The sequence below is a fragment of the Zeus faber genome, assembly GCF_960531495.2.
Source record: "Zeus faber genome assembly, chromosome: 3".
NCBI lineage: Eukaryota > Metazoa > Chordata > Actinopteri > Zeiformes > Zeidae > Zeus > Zeus faber.
Window position 1 is genome coordinate 8,823,243 of NC_137190.1, and position 27,710 is coordinate 8,850,952.

At 47.3% G+C, this 27,710-nt stretch overlaps 1 protein-coding gene across 1 annotated transcript; it reads right to left on the reverse strand.

The window, feature by feature from the left end:
• Positions 1-350: 350 nt before the first annotated feature.
• On the reverse strand, positions 351-27,495 carry wtip (WT1 interacting protein). Its single transcript, XM_079998260.1, has 8 exons — positions 25,789-27,495; positions 18,613-18,714; positions 8,127-8,194; positions 5,813-5,875; positions 4,963-5,093; positions 4,461-4,512; positions 2,332-2,400; positions 351-836 (listed from the first exon to the last, which is right to left on the reverse strand). Exons 1-8 carry the CDS (start codon positions 27,290-27,292, stop codon positions 684-686), a joined length of 2,142 nt encoding a protein of 713 aa, XP_079854386.1. The 5' UTR covers positions 27,293-27,495; the 3' UTR covers positions 351-683.
• Between the last annotated feature and the right edge of the window lie 215 nt (positions 27,496-27,710).

Sequence of the window (27,710 nt, forward strand, 5' to 3'; positions counted from 1 at the left end):
CCCCAAAAAAAAACCAAAACTGCAGTCTCCCTTCAACGAGGGTGTCTCACGGTTCCTTGTTGCGGTGCATACCCGTTAACTGCCCCACTCTGAAGGCACAGCAGGGCCCACCCCGGGGTCCAGCCGGCACAGGAATGTTAGCGGATCTCTGCCGACCCCGCCCTCCTTTATCCTCTGAGATGAGGGGAGCGGGAAACAGAAATAAAAGGAACGCCGGAGGAAAGAGGGAGACGTAAGCGAGATTAGGGAAGGGGGGGGGGGGGGTTGTTTTTGCCTTCTTCCCTTTTAAGCTCTCTCTGTGATAAATGTGCAAGGGTCAGGGGCTGTGACGTCACCGCGGGCCTCTGGGTGGGACGGTGGGGGGTCACAGCAGCATTCAGGGTTCAGAGAGCGGAGGGAACCGGGGGGGGGGGGTTAAACCACAGATGGGAGATGGGAGGGGACTGACATGGGCCCTTTTCCCAGCCTTGTCAAGGCACGCAGAGGGAGCTGTCCCGTGTGGACCGGTCCATGGTCCACGGGTCCAGAGTCCTTGTGGTCCGATTGGTCGGCGGCCCGGCGGTCCGCTGGCAAATGAGGGCAAAAGGGATTTCCACCGGCACATCTTTGGGCCACTGGCTTCTCAGGTGGGAGCCCTTGGTTGGGGTCGTGTGGTAGTCAGCCTACCCCCGCCGCCTTCCCCCTCACAGCTCCGTGACGTGGAGGGGGTAGCTGGGGGGCGAGTGGGCCGAGACCTGGGCCTGGAGTCTGTGGATATGGCAGCCGTGGCACAGCAGGTGTCCTTCCAACGGGTAACAGCGATGGCCCTCCTCGTCGTTCAGCTGCAGGCCACAGTCCTGGGAGGGGGGGGGGGACGACAGATGAGGACAAAAGTAGAGAATAGCGCTAAGATACACAAAGATGTGTCCATGCTTCATGAGCAACGACTGGAGTCTCTACGGGTGTGTCCAGTGAGGATGTGTTTCGGGGCAGGCTTCTATTTTCATCTTGTTTTAGGGAGGGTTCCGACGCCCGTTTCACTGAGAGTGCGTGGCTGGAGTCCGGAGCCTTTGAAGAGGTTTTACACTGAATGCGACAAACGACAGGGACTCACCGGAAGTCTCAGTCATTTCTATGCGGAAACTGCACATGAAGAGCTCCGATCCTCGACAAATTTGGATTATGACGCTACGACCGAAAGCCACGATGGCTGGAACTGTTGATGACTTTTTGAACTGGCCTTAAATCGAAGTATGTTGTTTATATAAAACAATGAAATCAAATATAACCTTGGGTGTCACCATATTCACGATCAATAAATACATTTTTATATCAATAAAAGTTGTTAGTAAATAAATTATTAGTAAAAGTATATTATTCATAAGAAATATAAATATTAATTAATACTTAGTACACACGTTATATTATTATGTATTGGTATCAGTACATCTCTACTTTGACTGTGTTTCTGTTTCCCTCCCTGCTGAGATTTGGGACGATCAGCCCTTGTTTACAGAATTCTTTGATCAATTCCCGCTCGTGGTCACGGAGTGGAATGTCTGGAATCAAGCCGGCCGTGTCTGTCCTAACAACTTCCTTCTCTCGCAGCCACTTCACCCAGGCACGCAGACGCACACGCCACTGATCTAGACGACACCGCCAGGAATGCCTGGATGAATTTTTTAGATTCGTTTCTGCGAAAGTCGACTTTGCTGAATGTAGCGGTGGGTCGCCTGACGAGACGCACCCCGGGCCGCGCGACGGGAACTCAGTCGAAATTAGAGCCCAGCCAAGTAGCAAGACGTTGGAATGTGCCTCGTCAATGTGTTACCAAGCTCGGCTACAGTACAATCTCACTGTGTGTGTGTGTGTGTGTGCACGTCTTCGGGCTTTGGGTATGTACTCATCAAGTTTTGGTTAGCCTGTGTGAGTGTGCACGTTGATCTGTCTGGGTGTTGGTTTAAGCTTGTCGACGGCTGCGTGAGCCGCATGTCTGTGCACAAGCCTGCATGTGTGTGTGCGCGCGTGTGCGTGTGTGTGTGCGTGCGTGTGTGCGTGCGTGTGTGCGTGCCTGTGTGTGTTTTTGTTGGTCTTAGTCATTCCACAGGAGACAGGGATGGTGAATCACACACACTCCTGGTGGTTTTAAAGTCTAGTCTTATCCCGGGGCTCTCACTCTTGTTAATTGTGTGTGTCTGTGTGTTCAGTTGTGTTAATAATTGATGTTTGCTCATGCCCTTTTGTCTGCCTCTGTGAAAGAGACTTCGGTGCTGAGTCACAGAGGTCGGCACGTCGGACTCGATTGGTTATCGTTTCTGGCCCGATCCGGCCCGGTCTGCAGGAGCCGCTCACCTCGCAGTGGTAGCACTCCACGTGGTAGTCTTTGTCCATGGACACCACTCGGATGGTTTCCTCCGAGCCCTGCGGGGGGGGGGGGGACATGCTGAAGGTGGATTTACAAAAGTATTGCGCGGCTTTTGTGGCCGCTAAACCTGTGCAAATAATACAAAAAGCAACAGTCTAACTCACAAAGCACCCGCACGCGGACAAATGCACCCCTAACTGTGCTGCCACACAAACAGCCTCTCAGTGCGCCCGTACAATTTGCATGTATTTCAAATAAGTATTTTTCGTACATTTGCCGCTAAAATTGTCCCCTTTCTATGCAAATGAGCCTCATTGCAAAAAACGTCCAATTCACAAACACCAGCGCTAATAGCCACACGCAGGTAGAGTGAAATTATTAGCGTCTGCTGGTGGTAACTGCGTGGACAAAAAATAAATAAAATAAAAATAAGCCAGTCCCCTCGGACGCTGCAATCCATTTGTGGTGTGGGGATGGTGGGGTTTGAGCAGCCACACCTGTCCTGGGTGGAGGTAATTGGGACCCAGGATCAGTGTGGCTGCCTACCTGTTGCTCGTTGATTGGTCTAACAAGCAACAGGTAAAACCCCCATACACACAGACAGACAGACAGACAGACAGACAGACAGACAGACAGACAGAGGAGAGGAGCCCTTGTCATGACATGTTTCCATCTGCTCCAGGCTTGTTCCTCCTTGCCCAGTGTCTACATTAAACCTGCATGTTCTCAACCCCGTCGTCTGTGTCTCTGCGCCGGAGGGCCCTGAGAACACCGCTCGGGTGGCGTGTGGCAGGCGAAACTGCCACACCATTATTTGTCAATTCGCCACTGGCCGTTGGCCAAGTGTTTGGGGAAAAAGAGCCGACAACGCGGTCTGATCGCTGCAACAGCGTGTCAGGATCATGGAGGAGAAATATATGCTTAATTTATTTTGCAAAGTGAGAGAGGGGAAAGGAAGAACAAGAATCATCTGAGAATTAAGTTGTAAATTTACGTGGCGAAAACACAGAATCTATCTAATGTTAAACTATCAGAGGATATGGAAGGCCTAGCTGAATTGCATTTTGGAATATGGTTGTGCAATATTGAAATTCTCATGGTTTTGGGCCAGAATCTTCATATCATTATGAGCATTTGGCCTTTGAGCTGTGATGTCATTGAATGGTTAGTGAAACCAAAGTTCCACCGACCTCAATTACTATTACTAAACCCAGTAGGATTATAACAGATTTCATTACATCATCATTTAACAGAAGCTTTTGTCCAAAGCGACTTACAATTATTCATACACCGACGGACGCAGCCATCAGGAGCGGTTAGGGGTTAAGTGTCTTGCTTAACACAGTGACACAACAGCACGCTATCAGGAAGAGCCGGGGATTGAACCGGCAACCTTCAGATTACAGAGACGTGCCACTCCACTTCCTGAGCTGCTGCCCCAGAAAAAATAATATGCTCACTTTGCAAAGCATATATTAAAAAAAAAAACACAGATGGGATTTTTTTTTGTACCTATTGTGTTTGTTTCCAAAGAGTGAGTCCTTTTTGGAAAAGAATGAGCAGTGAATGAGCAGTGAAGCCTGCACGCTTTTTCAGAGGCTGAATATCTCCATTTAAAAACAAAAGCCTCATCCTCAGTTATATCGTGGTAGAATTCTAATTTCTGATTACATGGAGAGCGCTCATTAATTCTGCTGGATGTGAGGTACGAGGAACCTCTCCCCTGAAGCAAGTTCACCGTTCCCCGTCTAACTCATAACCATCACCAGAGCAACAACTAATTTCAGTCTAAATGTGTGTTTTATTACATCTGCAAAGCTTTCAGCTGGTGCTCCTTCAGCCAAAGACGGTTACAATGCACGACTGTAGAGCAGGACTAACACAAATATGACAAACAAACACATAAAAAGGTGAGTAAAAGCTATTTGTGTGTGCATGAGAGGTCGACTGAAATATGGGACGAGATAAGAGTTATGTGGAAGCTTGAGGAGGCAGATGAGAGCATGTCGGAGCAGAGTCAGAGCAGGAGGTGATTCATGGCTTGTGTGGAGAGGCTCTTTGAGAGAGGAGATCAGAGCTTTGAGCATTGGACGGGAGAGGTTTGAAAGGCCTTTACCTGAGCGGGGAGGATGGGCTGGTTGCAAGAGGCACATTTCGGGGCAAACACCCTGCGATGCACAGCACAAGGCGAGTTACAAACGGGACACTGGCTTCAGTATCAAGATGAAATAAAACAAATTCTGATCATGTGTGAAGCCTTGAGCGTTAGCACGCTGACAAATCCATACTCCTCACAACTTTTCGCTGAGTGCGCATTCAATGTCACAGAATTTGTATTTATGACAAATTCAGCAGCAACAATAAACATACCTTACCTTTTAAAAACACACCTTTAGTCTTTTACATCCTACCTTTGTTTCTACAAAGGTACTAGATCTACCAAATTGCCGAACATTTTTGTTTTTCTTCTGCACTTTGGTGCAGGGTCACTCACAATAACCAGCATGCACCCTCGTTCTGCGGAAAAGCAATTATCTTTCTTGTCCTGATAAACACTATTGTTCTATTCTATAAGTTTTATTTACAAGACACCGAGCACAGGCGTTGCCGGCGCTTACGTGTGGTAATCCTTGACGCAGTAGATGTTGTTCTCCACGTCCACGGTGAAAGGCACTCCATCCAGACCCTCCTTGCACACCACGCAGCGGAAACAACCAGGGTGGTATGACTTGCCCAGCGCCTGGAGGATCTAGAAGCCCCCGCACCCGCACACACACACACGCACACGCACACACACACACACACACACACACACACACACACACACACACACACACACACACACACGATAAGAGCATGCCTTGGGAGAAGAGGGGCCACCGAGTCCATTCAATATCACAGGAGCTGGCATTGACAGGAGGGAGGTGGAAGTGCAGATAAAACAAACTCAGCTACAGTGATGTGATGTCATGTGTCAAGGAGGGCGGGAGAGACACTCCATCGAGCACATGCATTGTCATGTTATCGAGGAGGCTGCAGCGGAGAAGGCCAAAGAAGGTCTCACGGACAAGATGTTCTGCTGTAGCATGTATTCATACATATCTACATGAGTGTCCTTATATCGCTTGACTGTTAAAGTAGTAATCCATGAGATTCTTTTTGTAAAAATAAATCACATATTTGATTGTGTCATTAACGTGTATGTGACTGTCAAAAGGAATTCTGGGAACTGTCGTGTAATCCACCCAACGCAGACGATCTTATGGATTTCCACTTTAATATTCACAATATGGAACGTCTATAAAGTAGAGAACAGACAGTATATACAGGATAAGTATATTGCAGGGTCTAGACTTTATGGCATGGCACGCAGTGCTTCTGAGCTTGAAGCAAAGCTGCAAATGCTTTGAAGTCTTGTGATTCCTCTGGAATCTTTTCATTATGCATTCTCTTTGATAAAATTCTTACCATCTCCATGATAAGGTGACCGCACACAAAGCACTTATCCGCCGTTTGCTGGAAACCAGAGTACTGTGGGAGATAAGGCACGGAATTTATTATCAAAAGCAGTGAAATATAGGTTTTCAGGTATTTAGGATATCCACTGTTATCACGAAGGGGAGATGGGGTGGGGGTGAGGGGGGTGACTATCTCCTGCTCTTGCTGTCCAGGGGGGGCCCTGGCAGCTTAACTCTCTGCCTGGTGCTACCTATAGGGGGCGCTGCTGTTCTCTTGAAACAGGTACTGCCCACAAGAATGTGAACATTGGACTCACATATATGACGGTTCTCCCATGAAACACATCATCGTTGGTCATAATATCAATGTCTCTTTACAAATGTGATTAAATTGGCATTACAGGCAGTAAGTGTGGTTCAGCGCAAAGTGTGCAGGGTGGATGCTGAAGTAGAACGGCACTTTTGGTGGCTCTCGATGTCGACTGTTTTTTTTTGTTGTTGTTTTTTGCGTAAAGAAGGGCACTCCCATACCCACCAATCTCCCTGCACCAACTGTGAAACCATGCATTTGCAGAATGGGGAAACGCCCTCCTCACTCCCACTCCCCAAAAAAGGCACAACACTTCCTTATCATTCCCCCGTCCATCCCGATGAGTTACAAAGACGACGGACGCTTCTCCATCACGCCACAAACGATGTTCTTTGCCAATTTGAGAGATTTTCTGGGTTCTCTCCCCCCCCCCCCCCCCCCCCTTCTCTCTCTGGCAGAATGCTCTCTCCCTGCTTCTCATCTCTAAATTCACATTCACCAGCGGAGGAAGTATCTAATTTTGGGAAGTAATGTCCCAGGAGAGAGTAGTTCTATCCATCACAGTTCCCGAATGCTGAACCGCTGAACAGCTTCACTGGAGCAGCTGGAGGGTTGGGGACCGAAACCGGCCCCAGGTCCGATCGCATCGACTCGCTCTCTGGGTTTTTTTGGGGAGCCTAAACCCTGGACATCAGGCGGATAATGAAAGAGACCATCTGCGGAACACATAACACTGAAGGTCGTGACCTGATGATGGTTTAAGTGGCTGGAAAGGATGGGCGGGGGGGGGGGGGGGGGGGGTGATGGCTGTTGGGGTTTGGGGAGGGACGACGGGGGGAGCTGGCCGGTAGGGAGGAGGTGGGTGATGGCGGTGGTGCAGTTGCGCTTCTACTGTTTGGCCTGCCGCCCCCTCCTCCTCTCCGGACCTGCCATCTGCCAACCCCAAAACTCTCCCCCGGGCGTGGTGGGGGGGGGGGGTTACCGGGATTGCCCCGCACCCTGCTGCCTGAAGACGGAAGAGGCTTAGTCTCATTCCCCGATTTGATCTCTCCGACCAGTCTTTATCCCATGGAGAGGAAGTGGTTGCAATCTGATTGGGACCTGAACGCTCCATAAACGATAAACAGAGCAAACTTTACGAGAAGACGCGACGTGATCAAATTTGTGGACGACCAAAATAAAAAAAATAAAAAGCAATCTTTAGGGAGCGACGGAAAACTTTTCAGCGTTACATGACTGAATCAACATACTGCTTCAGCTTGCTGCTTCCTGGAAGACTATGTCATACAGTACTGGTTTGATTTGGCGTTTACTGTATGTTGACTTGAAAGTTAATTTTATAGACTTAATAGAACGCAAGAAAAAGCTCAGGATTTTCTTCTTTTGTGTATTTGAGCCCATGGTTCCTGACTTTAATAAAATAAACAAAGATGAGCACTAAGGTACTTCCAGTCGTTTCTGTGATATGCAGAACGTGTATTATCACACAAAGTGATGCCATATGTCATTGACTTGCAGTTCGTATCAAGAATCACCAAAAACCCCTCGGGAAACCCCCAGAGGGACGGATGCAAACGCATATCGACAGCACTTGGAGGCACGTTGATACCAGCCTGTGTGTCACTAGCTGATGGGACGCAGAAGAACCCGGCGCTACAAAGCCACGGCTTTCCGGGCAGACCCCGCCTCCGGACCCTGATTGTAAGTGCTGCAGAGCGGCTTGCGGGGTAACTGAGCTCCCCGGGGGAAATTCGGGGGGGAAATTAGTGCGAACTGAAGGGGTGGTGCGCGGCTCTAATCGGAGCGGCAGCAGCGTTTGTTTCCTCCAGAGGTTTGCAGAATGTGCCGGCGGTTGCGCGACCTTCCGCGACCCCCGCGCCGCCGGCGAACTGTGAGCTAATGCGTGCAGGGCGCATTTCAGACTGTGCACGCGTTTGTACGGTGACACATGAGTGGGGTGAGAAATGTACATGTGTGCGCGTGTGCGACTTGATTACACACACATTCTACTCACCAGGAAATCCTCTTCGCAGTACACCTTGCCGTTGACGTTGTAGAACGCTTTCCCTCTCAGCCGCCTCCCTGTGAAAAACAAAAATATTATGATTAACGTGGAATATGTTAATAGGGGGCGGGGGCTGTCACTGGAAGGGCAGCAATTCTGAAAGCAACAGGTGCACAACCGAGGACAACAACAACGTTGGGACGTGATGGGGAGAATGAAAAATTACACAAGAAATCATAGACGCGGTGGTTTGCGTGTGTTTATTTTTCTGTTGTTTTTTTTTATACCTTGATGACTTGAAAGACAACAAGCAGGCTACTTCCTGTCCTAACCGGTGATGGGATGGATTGGCTGGAGTCCCGGCAGCTCCGCAGCTCATGCTAAGCCTGTGTCGGCCGGGTCGCAAGTACCCGCTTCCTGCCTATCTGCAGACGCCCGATGACACATTTTCGTCTTTGTCGCGTGGCCGACAGAGGCAGTGAGAGCGACGGACTCGGCAGGTGTGAGGGGCTCGGCGCTGGTACAGAGTTAACGTGCACGCAGATAATCATCACGGAGGAAACGCTCACAGCCAGAGCCGCGGGAGTCGATAAGACTGGTTTGTTTACGGGGCGGTTTAGGCTGGCAGAGGGAGCAATTCCTTCACAACCGGAGATTTATCTTTTTTCGACGGGGAAAAACAAACCCTTTAAAAAAAAACCTCAAACAGTCAGTGAGCTCATTTAAACAGAGACATCCGGTGACGACAGCAGGGTCGTAAGTGACTTCGGTGGTTCCTTGTCAATCAATACATACATCTCCCTCCATCTGCCTTGCTGGAGACAATGAGGCCGGCAGCAGGCCAGCGCCGAACAGATGGCCGGCTCTCGATGCAGGTGTCGTTCCGCTGGTGCCTCCGTTTCATGATTCCATTGATCCAGACGGGATTTCACACCCAAACCACCGTCGTTACAGCAGATTCCAGAGCCGTTGCAATTATTTCAGGAGCCGGCCACGATCATTTTACAAATGTATTCGACTACACAGTCGTATGTTTGCATCCAGATGTCTAAGCCCATGTTGGAAATGTTGCGACAAAATTAGACCGGAATTTTATGTCCCGACGTTTGACGTCGTCTTCATAAGTACACTGTGCCTTTCTACGCTATTTCAGGCTTGTAGGATGCGATCAATAATGAAGTTAAAGCGCAAATGCAATTATTTGCATGACAACTAAAAGTAAACTATAACTTTATCATTGTGACAGCCCTGGGAGACGCACGCTGCCATCCTAACCTCATACTCTTAGCCCTTCTTAACCCTCATACGCTTCTTTGTCCCCCCCGCTCCCTTCCTCTCTACAATCCTTATCTCTGACTCCACTGCCGTTACTCACACACACACACGCACACGCACACACAAACAGAAGCATATGCAGGCTGTTGTACGCCTGAGAAAGGATCTCACTTAGTCTCAGATAAACAAGAATCTCACCAACGGTTATTCGTTAAACATTATCCAAGACAAATGTGGGTCCTCCCCGGCGCCCAAGGAGAGTGTTTGTTAGTGATGCACTGATCCAGTTCTATTTCTGACTGAGAAGGAGTACTTACTCTTGGGTACTTCCTAATTTATGAATACTGAATATGAATACTACTCCCCAAAAGGCAGGAGAGAAATTACTATCAACGATAAAAAAAATATATATCAATAATGAACCAAATTTCCTGATGTTCCCTGTCCTGAATTGGATCTTCAAAATTCCCTGAATTTCCAGAAATCCCACCACCTGGGAGGAAGTTCCCTTGTGCCTCGGCCTCTCTTGGAGGGTGGTGTGTTGTGTTGTGTTCAGCGTGGTTTCTCTTCTCTCGCAGAAGCGTTGTGACTTCATCCGGGCCTGGCGGAGCGAGCGCAGGGCGCAGATAAATCTGGCCGATTAGCGAGATTTAATTGCGATCCGGAACCGCCATTGATTTTTTTATGGGGGTCCCAGCATGGGAAAAGCATGCCCTCCACCCACTTGTAGCACTGAAATTTATGTGTATTTCACATGCACACAGTGTTACAATGCAGGGAGATAGCAATACATTAACACCACATAAATGGCCTGAGCAGCCAAGGAATGCTGGCCGCACAATAGGTTAGACTTTTAAGACTTGAGGCGCAATTAGCATTTTGGTGGTTTGGCAGAGGCCACAGACAACTAACTTCCTGGTGCTCCGTGGGCGGAGAGCCCGTCCGGAAGGCTTCACCAGCCACCGAGGAGTGCAGCAGCACTAGCCACGGCGGGTTCCACTACGTGATGGTCTGTGGCCTCTGTGACGGAGAATGGGGTCTGAAAGGTGAACACAAAGGCCTCGGCACTGAGGGCTGTGTGCGGCGCTGCGAGGGGAGCAGGACGACTGAGCAAACGGGGACATTCTTTCTGCCTGAGGTCACTAGCTGGTCCCATTCAACCTCCCCTGCACCCCTTCGCCCCCCACTACCCGGTTCCCTGAGGAGGGATGAAGGGGGAGGGCTCCATATTTCCCTCTCTCTTCTGGCCCTTTGTCACCAGAGAACGCTGCAGTGGGACGGGCCTCCTTGTAGCACTAGAACCGATAGATCAGGCCTTGCATTCCTCCTCAATAATCTCGCTTTGGTCATTTGACTGGTGGAACTAAGACAGCTGGCTGAGCATGTTTGTTAAAGCCGCAAAAGTAAGCACTGATTTGGTGCAAGACACTCCAAGGGCCCGATGTGTTTCCATGGCAAAGGCATCTAGTCGGTGAGCACTCCAGTGGCGGTTGCGCTGAACATTCCAGCTCTTTCTGCCTAACACACTGTTCACACATGGAAGCCTCTAATTTACTTGTTTCCATGACAAATTTGGCTTTTTAGGAGCCTTGTCAAGGAAAATGGAATGGGATTACCATGATGGATCCAGGAAGGATCCTTTCTATGAACTCTGCTTCTGGATGTCTCCTCCTCAGCTCAAATATTCCCAGCTCTGCGGGACATGTGGCATTTCCTTGGGGTTTGGGCTCAAATTGCTCGTGGATTGAGATTTTGAACATCAAATATGTTTTATTTCTCAGAGCTCGAACATTTGTTCCCCATGACTTCAGTGGTATGCTGTGCATGTGTTTCAATACATACATGGTAAAAATAGGAATTTGCTCTCCGGCATTTGCCAAACCACCAACTGTGGTGTCCTTTATTGTCAATGCAGCTACAACAGCAAGGTATAATTGTTATATGGTAATGGTAACCATAAATGGTAACCTTGTAATTGATGTAAGTACAATCTCCACATTTCCATTCTACTCGCCCGGGGATGTTGAAATTATTTGTGTTTTAATTTTGTTTTTACATCTGTACAAGGGCATCCATCTTTGACTGCCACTACATTTGGCATGCACACAGGCAGCGTGCTCCGCCTCAGCAGCATCTGGACGTATAAACCAAGCATGCCTGATTCCCTTTGCCAACGGGAGAAATACAGTACACTGAGATAAAGAGATCCGATGATTTACTGATAGAGTGATCGGGCTTGAAAGCTATGTTTTTAAAATGGTTTAAAAATGGCACATGTTTTGGTCCACCGTTCCGGCCTGGCGGGGAATGTGACACAATGACTGTGAGATTTCCTATGGTAGCACATGCTCCCATTAAGATTGTTATTAAGAATAATTCAAAACAGTTGATATCTAAATAATTCATCTTACATACAATAATAAAATAACAAAAATAAGCAGGGAAACTAGTAAGCATGTATTAATTCAGGAAAGAAGACTTAAAGCGCTATGGAAGGTTTGTAGAAAAGCCGACTATATAGATATGTTCCTTGTCGAAATATAAGTTGATATATCGCCGCGACTCACTTTACTGATGTGGTCACTGTGAAGAACAGATGTTTACATTATGTCCACTCTCCATTAACTTCCATTGCTTTTGCACACCGAGAAATTATACCTGAACTCGGTTGAAACTACACATGTTCTGTGGTTCAACAACTTTTGAATGTTTGTGAAAGCGATTGCAGTCCAAGGACACCCCCCCCCCCCAAAAAATAAATCCATCCTCACACACTGACTACAGCATAAGGCAACGGTCAGCTGCGGTACACGGAACATACTGCATCGCTTTAAAACCATGAATGAAACTTAGGACGCCCATCCTTGGCCGGGGGTTTCAGTTTGGAGGCTCAGCTGCACTGCCCAAACCACGGCCTCAAGCATTCTATTAAAATACCAACAGCAAACTTAAAAGGTATGACTAACCGAGAAATGAAACACAAACCACAGAAGAGTCTGGGCAAATACCTTCCTTCCGAGAGCACAACATGTTTTTGTCACACCGCACCGCCGCTACTACTACCTCTGTTTCAGTTATCTGACCAATAAAATAAGACTGTAAATATGCATTTCCTATCCGCTATTCTTCCCTGTTTGGACAAGCCGGGCTTCACCACCTGTGTGCCCGAGTCCCCGGGAGGGAGACGAGACAAGGGAAACGAAGGAACCCGGGCATCTGGGGATCAATTCAAAGATCTTTTTATAACCTGCATCCACTGGAAGCTGAGGGAACAACCTGCATCCTTTTCAGAGACGCCCTTCTCTTCATGGACACATATTCGATCATCTCAGAGCTGCCTCTCAAGGCAAAAGGAATGGAAATAAGCAACAATTTCTGCAGCAAACAAAGTCTCTAAGTCTAATGGTTAAGTGGTGGACAAATCCTTCCAATATACTCTTAGGTGTATATATATATATATAAGGTACTAGGGCCGCCCTCAAGTAAAGATTTTGCTAGTCAACTATTAGTTGTCAGTCCAAGCCATTAGTCAACTAATCGTTGCACGTTTATGATATAAATTTAATTACTTAAATATATGTTTTTGGGGCTTCAGAAAATGGTTTAGGTTCCAGGGCTGAGAACGAATGTTATAACTAACATTGTTAACACCGTGCTGCATTACAGATAAAAATAAAGACCTAAATAAGCGGCATTTAATATATAAATTTTACTTACAAGCCCTGCTCGCACGAAGCGAGCCGCCTCTTAATTACCGGCAAAAAGCCGCTCATCAAAAGCTGTAATTATTATTCTGAATGTGTCGGAACAACCAGCAGGGATGCAATATTAAAAAATGTTTTGAATTAAAAACTCTCTAGTGTTTCATACAGGGGTCCAGCCATATAGGTTTTAAGGTTAATTTTGACAACGCGGCTCCTGAATGGAGTTATTGTTTTCCTGCGACCAACCGACCAATAAAAAACATGGTCTTGGACTCTTGGACTCTTCTGGTAAAGAAAGAAAGCTTGGACTCTTCTCGTCTGCCGACGCTTGGTCGACTATTTGGGGGCAGCCCTATTAGGTACCTGGATTCAATGACAGACAATGAGACATTAACGTCTTTACTGAATTTATCTGGATTTCATCGAAATATTTGGCCAATTACGGCGTTATACATCAAACAAGAAGCATACGTGTATTTAATAGTAAATCATCCACCGACATTTTTCAGAAACTCAAACAAACAGTTCCCACCGATATAATTACTGGGTACCATCACATAATTGAGCCCTGCCGGCTGAATTGGTGAGACATTACTGGTAACCCGCCAGCGCTTGACATTTTTTTCTACCATATAAACGGCATTGTCTAAGCTGTAACCAAATGTTCCTAAAACCCTAACTGTGTCAAAATAAAAATTAAGTATGAAAACGTCGCTCCGCTGGCGTCTGCGCCGTTCAACAACGCGATGCTGGCAAAAGAAAACCGTAGCTACTAATAATGGAGATCCTGCTCCTCCCTGGAGACCGAACATGTTTTCGGCCTCCAACTTTGCGCCGTCTGCCAGGTGCAGCTGGAGGTGAATGAGCTGCGCTTTGTAGGCAGCTTCAGAAGCAGGAATAATACAGTAATACAGAGATGAGTCATAGGCCTTGTGCCAGACAATGGGCTCATTGGTGCTTCTGAGCAGGTCTGGATTTTTTTCTATGGTTGTTCGGGGGGGTGGGGGGCGGGGGGGGCTGCATATTCAGCAACGCTCTTCAATATTTTAAAAATAGAGACGGCCCGGGGAGGCAGAACCTGGTTCTCAGCGCGTAGAATAGGCCAAACTTAGCGCAACCTCGCCGATGCTGTTTTTATCACAGTGTCGGTTTTATCACAGTTCTTACAGGAACTGGGTCCAACGGGGTAGTTGGCGCGGTGCCAGCGCCTCGGCTCAGGAGACGCGACCGCTCTCCGCTTCTTAATCTAAAAACTGCCCAAACAACATAAGCGAGCGATGGGGGTCCAACAATCTTTCGACTCCATTCATCGGTCCGACGCGGCACTGATAACCGGTGACATCTGGAGACGTGTATGACTTAGAGAGCCGCCTCTTATCAACGCTCCCTCTATCTTTCCCAGAGTAACGTCACCCCGGACGCCGTGCAATCGCGTTTCAAGGGCTTCTCGCTCCTCCAAGATGGCCCTCTCTCCGCCGTCCTGACCCAACTTGGCTCGCCTACCGCATACCGCACTAAATCACCCGATCCTCCTCCCTGCCCTCTCCGAGCTTGGCGTTTTGGGATGCGCACTCTGCTGGTTCTCCGCGTGACCCCGGAGCCGAGGAGGACGCGGACCGGGAGGGTCCGGACGAGGCACTCCTAACACCGCTGTTCCCCCAGGGCTCGTCCTTGGGGCATGCCCCGTTCTCTCTGGGCTCCGCCGGGTACCTCAGGCCTTGTGTTCTCCTCTCCTCGCATCCAACTTTACCTCCACCGCCTCCCTTTAGACACACAAATTAAAATTGGCATCTCCGTGTGTCTTACAGACGTGAATGGGTGTCTGTGTACCACCTCAGGCTCCATCTCTACAAAACCGACCACCCTATTCACTCTGTGTTTATGCACAAACGGATGGGGATCTTGAGAAGGCCGAAGCGTGTTAAATGTGTTTGATCCCTGTTTATACGAAAATCAAGATTACCTCCAGGTCAAGGTCCAGACCTGCCTGCTGTTCCAGCACCCGGCAACCTGTAACTGGACTGTAGCCGATGCAAAGGTTCCCGCACATGTGTACGTGAATTTTGGTGTTGCGTTGTTTGTTCTGAGTCCGTGCCAGGCCTGCCCCTGCTGATAAGCGGGTCTGGTACACTTTGTGACTGTCTGATTGAGGTCCTCCGGGGAAGGCCAACTGAAGTGGAGGGGGGTAGTTTGCATTCCTGGCCATTTCATGAAAAAAGGGTGCAACCATGGGAGTAAGCCAAGAGGAGGGCTCAATTATGCATGGTTAAACAAAGCCCAAGGCTACCAGTGAGCAATGTCTCAGCAAACTCTCCCTGGGCCCAGACTCCTGGAGCGCTATTTACACATTTAGTCAAAAAAAGATGAAAAACACGAAATTAAAAGAAAATAACATAAAAAAAACCCCAAGGCAATGACGGTAACAGCCTATAACATTTCACCAGATAGTGTTATGACAAGTGAAGGCACTTTAAGACCAAACTTCTCAGCGGCCTTCAAAACACTTGGCCTAAAAGAAAACATTCCCATTCACTTGGGGTCAAATGATACATCATGGAGTTTACGTTAGCAATAAACCATCTCGAGGGGAGAGATGGCTTGTAAATGCATCAACAGGAGGCTTCAGCACTACGAAACAAAAAGGCTCATTCACTAATCACAGCCAGGGTTTGTCCAATAAAGCCAACAATGATTCTCACAATATGCACATTTGTTCAAAACCCCCCAAAAAAATAAATAAATAAGTGACAGGGATAACTAAAAAAATGGAAGTCTTATCAAGTCATAAGGAGGATATGTTATTTATTCAATGCCATTGTTTAATCCTTTATTACTTAAATGTTTAAGGCAGCACCGTCACTAATATTCATTAGTTGAAACAAGAAGCAATTATTCACGGAGTGCGAAACATGACTGATTACACATTCAATGTATTACATATAAAGTATATAGGATTTTGTGATTTTTGTCATTTTTTTCCCCCCCAAAATTCACCATTTTCTTGTCTCACAGATCTGTCAAGGATTCAACTCAAGCCACAAACTGAAATGAGTTACTTGGTGGTGTGTTGACGGTTTGTACCGCCACCGTGTCCCAGCACCAAATGTAGGCGTACAGCTTACTTATAAACGTGTAATTAACTGCCACCAAAAGTACTAACTGGCCTGATGAACCCCTGAAACACTCCACGACACCAGAGGTGTAGTTATTGGGTAAGCGGGTCAGGGGTTATTTTTCACAGCGCTCCCCGGACCTCAGAAACTGGACACTGGCCTTCATTCTGCAGCAGCACAATAAAATGGGGAAGTAAATGGATGTAGTTACATGTAAATTATATGTAGGGGGGGGTCGGTGTCCATGAATAGGTCGGTGTCCATGAATAGCACGCGCATAAATGGAGAAAAAAAACAAAAAAACAATCCCTCCCGAAATCTTCCTCTTGTTTCCACTAGAAACAGGAGATGGAGGTCGGTATTTGGTGACAGCGAGTCCGGCCGCACGTCTTAAGATGACGCGCAAACACACACACACACACACACACACACACACACACACACACACACACACACACACACACACACACACACACACACACACACACACACACACACACACACACCAAACCCGTGCCGTGTTTTAGGTGGAGGGGTTGATTTAACGGCAGCGTAGGACATAATGTCGTGAGAGGAGTGTTATTCTAATGCCCTCATTAGCTTGTTCCCGGCCCGACCAAAGAAAGAAAAAAAAAAAAAAAAAAGAAGGAAAGGAAGAAAAGGAAAACCCCGAGCAATTACACCGAGCACAAGCCTCGGACAGTCCTGAGCACATGTTTTGATCTGCGACTAAAACCAAACACGCGCTTTGACAGGCGGCCAGCGGACGCTAATGACTATCAACAGCGGGATTTGTCGTCCGACGGACCTCCCCGCCGGCGCCGGCGGTTCGTCAGAGCCCCACCGGAGCGGTGCAGGACCTCCACCAGTTTGGGCCGAGACCCGCCGGGCGTCAGGAACGAGGCGGTCCGGGTGCGGCTCGCGAGCGCTTCCGGGGAAGAGCGCTCCCCGCGTTCTGAAGGAGCCGGCGTGGAGCCGTCCCCTCACCCAGCCGTCCCACCCGGGCGCCGGAGCGATGCATTGACTCGCAGGGAATGTGAACACTTGACTCTGGAGACAGACTTTGACTCCCATCACACTCGTTGTCATCAAGATTTTGAAAGCAGGGCCCGTAACAGGAAGTCACCGGGGGGGCACAACGCACATTTTGTATTTAGTTCATATCTTCGGAGGATAGGGAATTTAAAACTGGGCGCAATTTAAAACTAATAACTGACACAAAATATGTCGTCGCAGGTCTGTTTGGATGACAAATACAAGAGCGTTTCCTGCTGTAACAGGGCTTCCTTTATCATATAATTTGGTGTGAGGCCATTGCTCCATTTGTTATACACTATTACTTGTATAAAACACACGATAGCGTCGAAAGACTATAGAACAAATCTACACAAGTAGAGAATACGAATCACCAACCGCCTCGACTACTCAGGAAGCCCATTTTGGGGTCTTCCATACCCGAAAAAATTAGTATTCTATACGTGAAACTATTATGATTAGCTTGGATTCCTAGACTGTGACGACATTATCTCTATAATAAGGACTCCTGAAGGTATAACTCTGGAGGTATAAATAGTGCCTTATTTTGTGGTTCTATGAACTGGTTGAGCTCAGGGCGTTATTTGGGTATTTCAACTTTCACGAGCACGGAAATACACTACTCATGTTTTGGGGACCGGCTAACTTACACCATTCACTAACAGTTTCCTAAGTTTAGCAAAAATTCGAGACAAAGAGGCTGAACTGACAGGCAGTCGTTTACATTTACCAGAAAGTCAATCAATTATGAAGATGATGTTGCTGGTACAAAGATGGTTTTCAGGCCCAGTTTCCACATCAACCGATCAAACACAAGAAAATTGGTCGTCTGAAAGCCCCATGTGCCATGTCATCCAACGTCTCTCCTTCGACTGGGTTAGGGTTAGGGTTAGGGCTACTTATGCATATGTCCTATTACTCACTGCTATCTTTGCCCGTGCATGCGGCTGTAATGGCCGTGCACGGCTTCAGACTATTTTCGTTAGAGTGAAATAAAAGGCGGCAGCAATCAAGGTGCTTAAAACCACAGCTCTTAAAAGCCACTGTTCCCGGAGAGATTTAATTACAGGCCCTCCAAGCGTTACCTACCAGCCCATAGTCGCTTGTTATATTTAGACAGGAGCTCGTCGTGCGTCGAGTGCTGCGCTTTCCATAAAAGACGGCCCCGTCTTCTGAGGGGAGCGCGGCACATTTCCCTAGCCGCAGCCGACGGTCCAAAATACAACAAGAAAATTACAGGATGAACCGCGGCAAACCCAAAACCGCCGCAAAGCCTTTACGGCGATCATCATCGGTTAGACGGAGCGATCCAGTCCTGATGGTGACAACCTCAACGTGCATGAAGGGAAAGGAAGACGTAGCACTTACCGCAGGAACAGCAGGTGAAGCAGTTTGTGTGATACAGGTTTCCCATGGCTTGGCAGGCTTGACTCGCTCCATACACTCCTTTCCCACATTTGATACAAATGCCTGTTGAAGACAGAGGATGCATGTCAGGTGTTTATTGCTTTTACAAGTGCTCTTTGTTCATTTATTAGAAACGCACGCGATCCACAGCAACTAACCAGAGCAGCTCAAGCTTTAATTCCCAGAAAAAGCTGAAATTTTCAACTAGGGGTAGGCGTGGCAGCCTGATAGACGGTGACAAATATGCCATTGAGCTGATTGTACAAATTGGGTTTCTCACTAAAAATACACTTGCCGGCTCTGTGGAGACGTTGACACTGCTCGTACATGGTTTGAATCTCAGCGTAGAAATGGTTTGGACAAACTTCTCCACTGGTCATAATGGTACGCATTCAGCAAAAAGATTTGATATTATTCACGAGACGGGGGAAAACAATTAGGGAAAAAGTCCACATCAACCAGCCGGAGATGAAGGAACTGGGCGGTCGTTTTTTCATCCATCTCACTTGTTAAACTGTCAACTTGTTGTAATTTTTGAAGGGGAGACCTTTCGGAGACTGTCTTTCGGTCTTTGCCTGTATCGAAACTTGAAAAAAGACAAAAAAAAAAACAAAAACAATAATTCGCAAAAGTTGCATGAGGAACTCCAAAAAATTATTGAAAAAACGATTTGTACGAAACGGCAGCGGCAGACTAATGATCTCCAGGCTCCCATGCACAGGGTCACATTCCACAGGGAGTGCAGGGTCAAAGCCTGGGCTGGGGTGAGTCCCGGGTCACAACGCCTACAGGACACAACATCCCAACAGGGAGGCTGCTCCACCCGCCACCCTCCCCCTCCCTGACCTCCATCCTCTGCTTGATAAAGATAGACAAAAAGTGTCACCAAGCTCTGACGGCAATTGGGAGAAATTTTCCGAGCAAGGCTATTTCAGTTTTCAGCGATTGCGAATGGACAGAGGTACATTTTTATTTGTTTTAATTTCCTGTGCAGAACAGTATTTTATTTATTTTTTTAACTTAATCATATTGTAGAAACAGACAACTGACAAGGGCAATGGAAAACCATCCAAAGGTTACACGGCTTCCTTTTACAAACGGAGGCTGTTGTACATACAAGTGCAGCTGAATCATAAATAAATATTGGCATTTCCTCGTGGGACCTAGACTCGTGACGACGCTCATGCACTCTGCGAAGATAACAGAGGAAGGAGGGAGGTATTCTCTGCGATACGTATTTGAGCGCAAACTTTTGAATCATCTTAATTGACTGACCGGCTCGGCCAAAACAAACACCAACGATGGCCTTTGGCTAAAAAAAACGAAGGAAAAATACCGCCGAGGTGGAACCAATATCTGTGGTTTGACCTCCTCGGGTTCCTTGGCTACTGATTCTCGGGATCAAGGGGAACTACTCCAAAAAATCAGACAGATAATAATTGTTTTATTGCCAAATACAGTACTACGAAATAAGTTATTTCCTAGGTGTGTCTAAATGTCTGACCTCCGTTCACACACAGGGAACTGTATTTGTTTTTTACCAGTTTCCAAGTGTGGTAATTTTTATTATTATGTGTGGTTGCTGTACACGAAATATAATAATGATATATATATATATATACACACACACACATATATATATATATATATATATATATATATATATATATATATATATATATATATATATATATATATATATATATATATACATATACATATATATACATATATATATATATATATACATATATATATATACACATATATACACACACACACATATATATATATATATACATATACATATATATATATATATATATACATATACATATATATATATATATATATATATATATATATATATATATATATATATATATATACACACACATACACACACACACACACACACACATATATATATATATAATATAATAACGAGGTACCAAGTTTTCTCATTTACATTAGATCCAGAAACAAGGAACAAAACGTTGTCACCTGACAATCATGAACGTCCCATGTCGGAATGGGGGCTATGAGCGTTTATCCAATGCTATTTGGTGGGGAGTATATCCCAAACCTGATATAAAACGATCTGCCCTCAAACGACAGAAGTTAAACCGTAATTGAATGATTCATATTATCTGAACTACCAATTACAGGCCACAATCGCCTTCTTCAGACAAGACAATAAATAATGATTTTATTATTATTTCCATTTCATTTCCTTCACCGTTTGGACTGAAAGCTTTGGATTCATCTCTGCATTATTCCTGCCAAGTACATTCCTTTGAAAGTTTATTTGCAAATAAAGGGATTACTCTTGAGATAATGGTTCTGTTATAAAAATGTTACTCCAAGTCAGTTTCCATAATGATCTTTGTGCATTGATAGCGTGTTATCATTCTGACCCTTTTAAACGCCCGGCACACAGAGCCTATTGTGCCGTTGGCAGACTAAGCTTCGCGGCTTTCTTAGTTTCCACAAATCATATATTTCATAACTGCATATACAAAGACATGGGCCTTTTGGGTACAAACAGGGAACAGCTGCCAATGCGTCTTTAAATAAAGAGGAAAGCAAAGCAAACACCAGATGAAAAGGAGTTTGAGTTTAAAGTAACTAAATCACAATTAAATGTAACTGCAAGGGCGGGTCAGAATAGGTCCGATGCCAATTAGAAGTATCTGGCTATAAAAGTATACGGCTATAAAAAGAGATGTGACAACTTCGGTATGCGTGTTTTCACAGCAACACGGGGCAACTGACAGAGTTCCAAACAGGTCAGGCCAGGCCATAGTCAGCACCGTAATTGCAGGTGTATCCGTGCATAGACAACCAGCGTCGGCAAACAAACGCCCACCGACGGCAGTGGGTAAATGCCACAAAAGCACAACCTCAAAAAATGACCACAAAGATCAAATCACCCTCTCTCTGATCCACTATTCGCCAAAACCACGTTGTTACGATCGCCACAGAGCTGGAAATGGTGGCAGGGGCCGCCGAGGAGCACAAAACCTGGACCCCTGAGCGATGGGAAAAGGGAATACGGTCGAATGAATGATGACGAATACGACTTCCCACATCCAGGCAGGTTTACGTTTGGAGAAAACCAGAGGACGCCCTCAAACCGCAATATCTGTTGACAGCTGTTCAACGTGGGTGGGCGGGGGGGGGAAATCTTGTGGGAGTCATTGGGGCCCAAAAATTGTCCTGCGTGGCGCGTAACAGACACAGACTATGAGGACATGTCACACGATCAGGAACACTCCATGGTGAATGTACTGTTCCATCGTGACATTCCCCTGTTCCAGGATGATAAACACCCCAATAGCAGCGGCCATATTCTTGAAGGGTGGTTCAATGTTCCACTACACACAGTTGAGGACTTTTATGACGCCATTCCACCAAGGATTGCAGCTGTTCTGAAGCCAACAAGGTATGCCCCCTTCATTATTAGCTTCTTGATATTAACATATTGCTTCTGTTATTTTGTCCGCTACCTACACCGTTTCACTAGCAATGTGAATATTGAGTCAGGGGAAAGGGTTGAGTAGGACACAGAATATAGAAATGACTTTATAGATTGTCGAATTTAGTAAAGATTCCATCACTACAGAGATATACTTTATACTACAGAGGTATACTTTACACTTTAATTTTACTATTATTATTAAAGGGAGATGCATTACATTATTGGACTAACATAACAAACGAGTTGGCCAAATGTTATTTCAGATAAAATAAGATAAGTTGCCGAATGGTCCTCGGTAGCTTTACAAAATACTCTGGCAAATAACATTTTAAAAGACAATTGCCATATTAATAAGTATAAAAGTATTTTATTGGAAGTTCTAAATGTTTAGACCAGTGTGATCAAAGAGGCTTATCTGGAGGACAAGGTCCCCCAGATGGAAAAGGCCATTTCAAGTTTGACATTCCTCCACATGAAACAAAATGGGCCGATGCCAACAGGACCACGACATTGTTCACCGATCCCAGAGGAGGAATCTGAACGTTTAGTTACGGTGCTGTGCAGGCCACACCTTGCAGGGGTCAATCATGCATTGAATGAAACAATGAAATGAGAAACATGTATATAAAAAAAAAATTTAAATAAAAAACACTGTGAGAGTGAACAGCAGTGTACCAAGGACCACCAGCGAACACCACACCAGGCGGTTCATCTCTTAACATCTGCCACGGGAGAGACCACGGTGTCCCGGGATGCTGAGGCCACCCCCAAATTTCTTCCGTGCTTTCGCACTGGACTGCCTGCACCCTGGACTTGGACTCGCTACTTCCTCTCCTTTCATTATTATCACTATCTTTATTACCACAGACATTTTAAGGTCGCTGTCCCCCTCTTTTAGCACCTTTATCAACTGTGTATTTTCTTGAGCAACTGTTGCCACAGCAATTTACTTGAAGGATGAATAAAGTTCTACCTTATCTCATTTTATCTTGAGCAACTAAAAGTGATAGTATACTGGTGCAATAATGTATACTGCTGGAGTTGTCACATCCAGATGAGAACAAACAAGCTTGTATGACCATAAAATACCTCAGGGCAATTCAGCGGAGAGCAAATAAAGAAAGAGTGTTAACTATTTTAACGCGCTTTTTAATGGTGTCCCTTAATAGCGTGGCATGTTATTGTTATTAAGAGTAGTTGCATCAGTATAACTGAGTATCTAAGCGGGGCAGTCCTGGGAAAGGGTGAAGTAGTATTTCATCCTTGTGAATGTGCCACAGTTTGATTTCTTGATCTGATATGTGAATGTGAGAGGACCACTGAGAATTGTATGTTTGAAACAGACCCAATCGAGTTGTAAAATGAGACGGCTCGTGAGTCTTAATTCTCATGCTCGCATTCATACTTGGTAGACGACTATCAATCAACCGATGAAGCTACAAAAACATGTAGAATCTATGCCAAGACACAACAATCCTAGCTCGTCCTGGTGGGCCGAAATCCTAGACACAGATATGCTGTTGATCTCAGAAATTACATGTGACTACATTTGACTGATTTTGCAGTATGAGAGCACAATATATGTACGTCAAAAGGTGCAACACATTTAAAAATGCGTCTTCATGATCATAATTTATTTAACCCTCGGAACAGACAAGCCCGATAACTCTAAAAGTATGACATCCCAGGAGCAATTAAACATGTAAATCTTAAATAATTCAAAGCAAATGATTTTCACTTGGAAGTCGAAAGAAAACATTCCCAACGCGCACATTTAAAATCACTAAGAACGTCCTGCACCTGTTTATGTATACTTCACAAAAAACAATGTTAAAAAAAAAAATACATTAAATACAAATGCGCATTTAAATATTCACATACAAATAGGAAGATCAAATAAGCATTCTATCATCACTAAAATAACTACAACAAAATGCTTATCACACCCAGGCTGAATGGGGGTCATAATAGTAGTACTATGCAAGAGGACAGTGGGTTGTTTTCCACAAGTCAGCATCTGTGTGCGTCCAGACATGTGCAGGACTGCTGTCATTAGAATTCTGGGCAGGTGATCAGACTTGACCCCCACCGCCCGCGTCTGGCCCGCCAGCCAGGACCGTGTGCCAAGTGTCTGCGGCTGCCTGACACCCCACTGGCTGGTTAATGAAGGGGCTTTGCGGGGGAGTCGGGCGGGCTTCGTGGAGGTGGGGCGGGGTAGCGCTCGGCGGCTTCAATTGTGGGTCTGTGTCGGGCCAGCTGTTGATTCACAGCACCGGAGCCACCACAACAAACAGGGGCCACACAGGGGCCGGGGGAGGCCGGGGCAGGGCCCGCAGTGTGGGCCGCTGGCAGGCGGCGGAGGAGCTGCAATAAAGCCCCGGCGATCAATTTCTTAACTGTCGCTACGGAAACAGAGCTGTCCCTCTTGGTGTGAGGAGCCTCTGTCTGCATTCTTCTCCCTCTCTCTCCACCGTCTTTCTGCTGCTACTCCGTTTTATTCATCACTCGCCTTCCTGCTTTTTTGTCTCCTGGTTCTCTCTCTCTCTCTCTCTGACCTCCTCCCACTATCACCTGCTCCCCTGGAACAAATGAGCGGTTGTCTCTTCCACAAGCTTCCTAACACAAACCCACCGAATCAAAGATGAGCAGCCACTCGGTGCTTGTTTTGTCGTATCTGTTGATTCCGTTACAAATAAATAAATATTAGTCTGGAAACCTACAGTTCCCTTCTGTACACAAGGCAGAAAAGGAGCTGCTACGGAAGGGGAGAGGTCAAACCCCTGAAGCAAACTGTTTTGACCCTGCATGTTTTACAGAATAACAAATATGTACCTATTTGGGCGCGGTGGTGCCCCCTAAGTGTGCCATGCTTTACTGTGTGAGCTGCATAGAGCCACGATCCAGCTCATCCAGAGGTTGAATTCAAAGCTCACTTTGAACAAAGCAAGACCCCTGCACAGAATCAGTGAAGGGTATCTGCCCAACAAGAACAGAGAGCTCCATTCAGCACAGCACCGCACTGTGTAAATGTACGCTCTGCCGAGGCAGAAATTTGTATTACCCTGCAACAGGCACTCTTATCTGACATAGAGAGACTTGTTGTTCGTAAAATAGCAACATCTCACCATTTTGCTTAATCACACCCTTCGAAACAGACGGGAGAACCAGAAAACGCTTCTGATTTGGTTCTGTCGTGCAAATACTATGATTATACTTGTCTTTTAGATTGACTTGTTTTTGTATGCCATGTGTGATAACTTTTTCACCTTCATCAAGCCAACTTTGATTTAGATAGATAGATAGATAGATAGATAGATAGATAGATAGATAGATGCATATGCATTTAGGAAATAATTTCAGATGTTTTCAACCAGGCTTATCTTACATAGGGTCATGGTCAGGCTTGCATCTCACACCAATATGTGAAATAGTCACTGTAAATCAGACAAATTTGGTTCAAGCAAAGGTGATTATGTAAATGAGGGCAGGTTCAAAACACAAGATCGAGTGCAGCCCTTATTCAAAATAAACACAAAAAAACGTAATGCTATCAACAATGTTATTTCTTAAGAGAGCATGGCAAGGGAAACTGAGAAACACCCACAGTATAAATGTGTCACCCGCATGGGCCTAATCTCATACATGGATTTACTTACCAAAATATTCTTTTTTCATGTGCATCTCTAACTCCTTCTCCAGCTCCAGGGTGAGCGCCTCCAGCCTCTTCTCCGCTTGGCTTGGGCCACTTTCTCGGCACGGGGTCACCTGGTAGGGCAGCTTAAACCTCTGGCCGGGACCAGCTGTTTTGGACGACATGCCATAACTAAATGATGACGGAGACCCTGCGACCCCCTCTACACACACCCCGGTCTGGACCGACTGCTGCTGGGGCTCCGGCATCGCCGAAAGCGCTTGGATGTGGATGCGATTCTGGATCCCGTTGGAGTCCCCGAAGTCCTGCAGCAGCGTGTCCTCGTGTAAACCCGTCCCCAGCATCGAGGACCGGGGCGACGGGAGCTGAAGGTCCGGGTAGGTGCTCATAGACCCCCTCGAGCTCCGGGAACTTCTTGAGCTGTGGCTGGAGATGCTCGACCGGGGACTCGCGACGCAGTTCGCGGCCGTCCCCTGCCGTGCGCCCCCGTCCTGGCTGCAGATGCTGGACCGTGGACTCGGCACCGGCACCCCGTGTAGGATCGCACCCTCCAGGTCGTGGTTCCCCATGGGCCCGTATCTGGAGTCGGAGTAGCTGGATCTGGGGCTAGTGGTGAAGGAGTACTGGCTCGCCGTGCTGGATCTGGGGCTGGTGTGCCTCTGGTCGTAGCCCATGCTGATCCCACTGGTGCGGTTACTGCTGGGCTTGCTGCAGCAGTCGTAGCTGTTGAGACTGGCCCTGGGGCTGGAGTGCTTGCTGGTGTCACTGGCGGTGCTTGCATAGCTGGACCTGGGGCTGAGAACACTGCTGCCCTCGCAGTGGACCAGGCTGGACCTGGGGCTGGTGTACTTCTCCTGCCCGGGCACCACCAGGCTGGTCCTGGGGCTGCTGACGCTGGACCTGGGGCTGGCGTGCTTGCTCTGGTCCTGGGAGGAGGACAGGGAGGACGCCAGGCTGGACCTGGGGCTGGTCGCGTTGTACCTCCCGTCGTGGTTGGAGGTGGTGATGCAGACGCTGTTGCACCTGTTGCCGGGGAGGGAGACGGGCTTGTTCAGCCCTACGCCGTCGAACGCGCTGCCAGTGCTGTACCGGTGGCCCTGCGCATCCAGCCGCCGGTGCCGTTCGGCTCCGCCGTAACACGGCAGGGCCACCTCGGATTTGGTGCAGCAGCTCTCGTCGGCGTACGCGGCTTCTCGCTGTGGCGCGCAGAAATCAACGGGGACCGCTCGGCCGCCGTTCACGGGGCGCACCGGGGCCGCGCAGTAGACTTTATTCCCGGAGGTGAAGTTCTCCACGGTGTGATGCTGCTGGAGCGGCGCGGAGGAGCCGTTGAGCGGCGCGCCGCGGTGCTCCGGCGCGGACGAGAACTCCAGGTCGGGGTTGATCACCACCAGGTCCCTCCTGGCGCCGTACATCCCGTCTTTATACGCCTCGTACAGGGAGAGGTCCTCCATCAGTTTGCTGCTGGCCCGGAGCCCCAGGTCCAGATCATGCTCGTAGCGCTCCATGTTGAAGCTCCGGGGGGTGGGAACAAGTTGAGAGAAGCCGCGGACCTACCGCACTAATTTCATTTCACATCAAAAACAACAACAGAAAGAAAAAAACAAACAAAAAAAAACAACAAAAACAGAATAACAGAAGCGAAAGCCGCCGGGGTTAGAACCGCCGCCGCTCGTTCGCCGAACCGCCGGTGTTTGGTGGAAGCTCCGTGCGCCGCATCGTCTCCTTCCCCGAAAAACAAACTCTTTCTCGCAGTTCGAGGCTGGATCCGTTTGTCAACCCCGGTTCACTGGTGCGGGGATCGCGGACGATCCGTCCCCGGCGAACGACTCCTCGGAATGACTCCGACGTCGGGAGTCGGCGACCCACCCCCGGCAAAAAAAAAAAAACAACAGAACGGGCGAGCGACGCAGCGAAATTCAGATC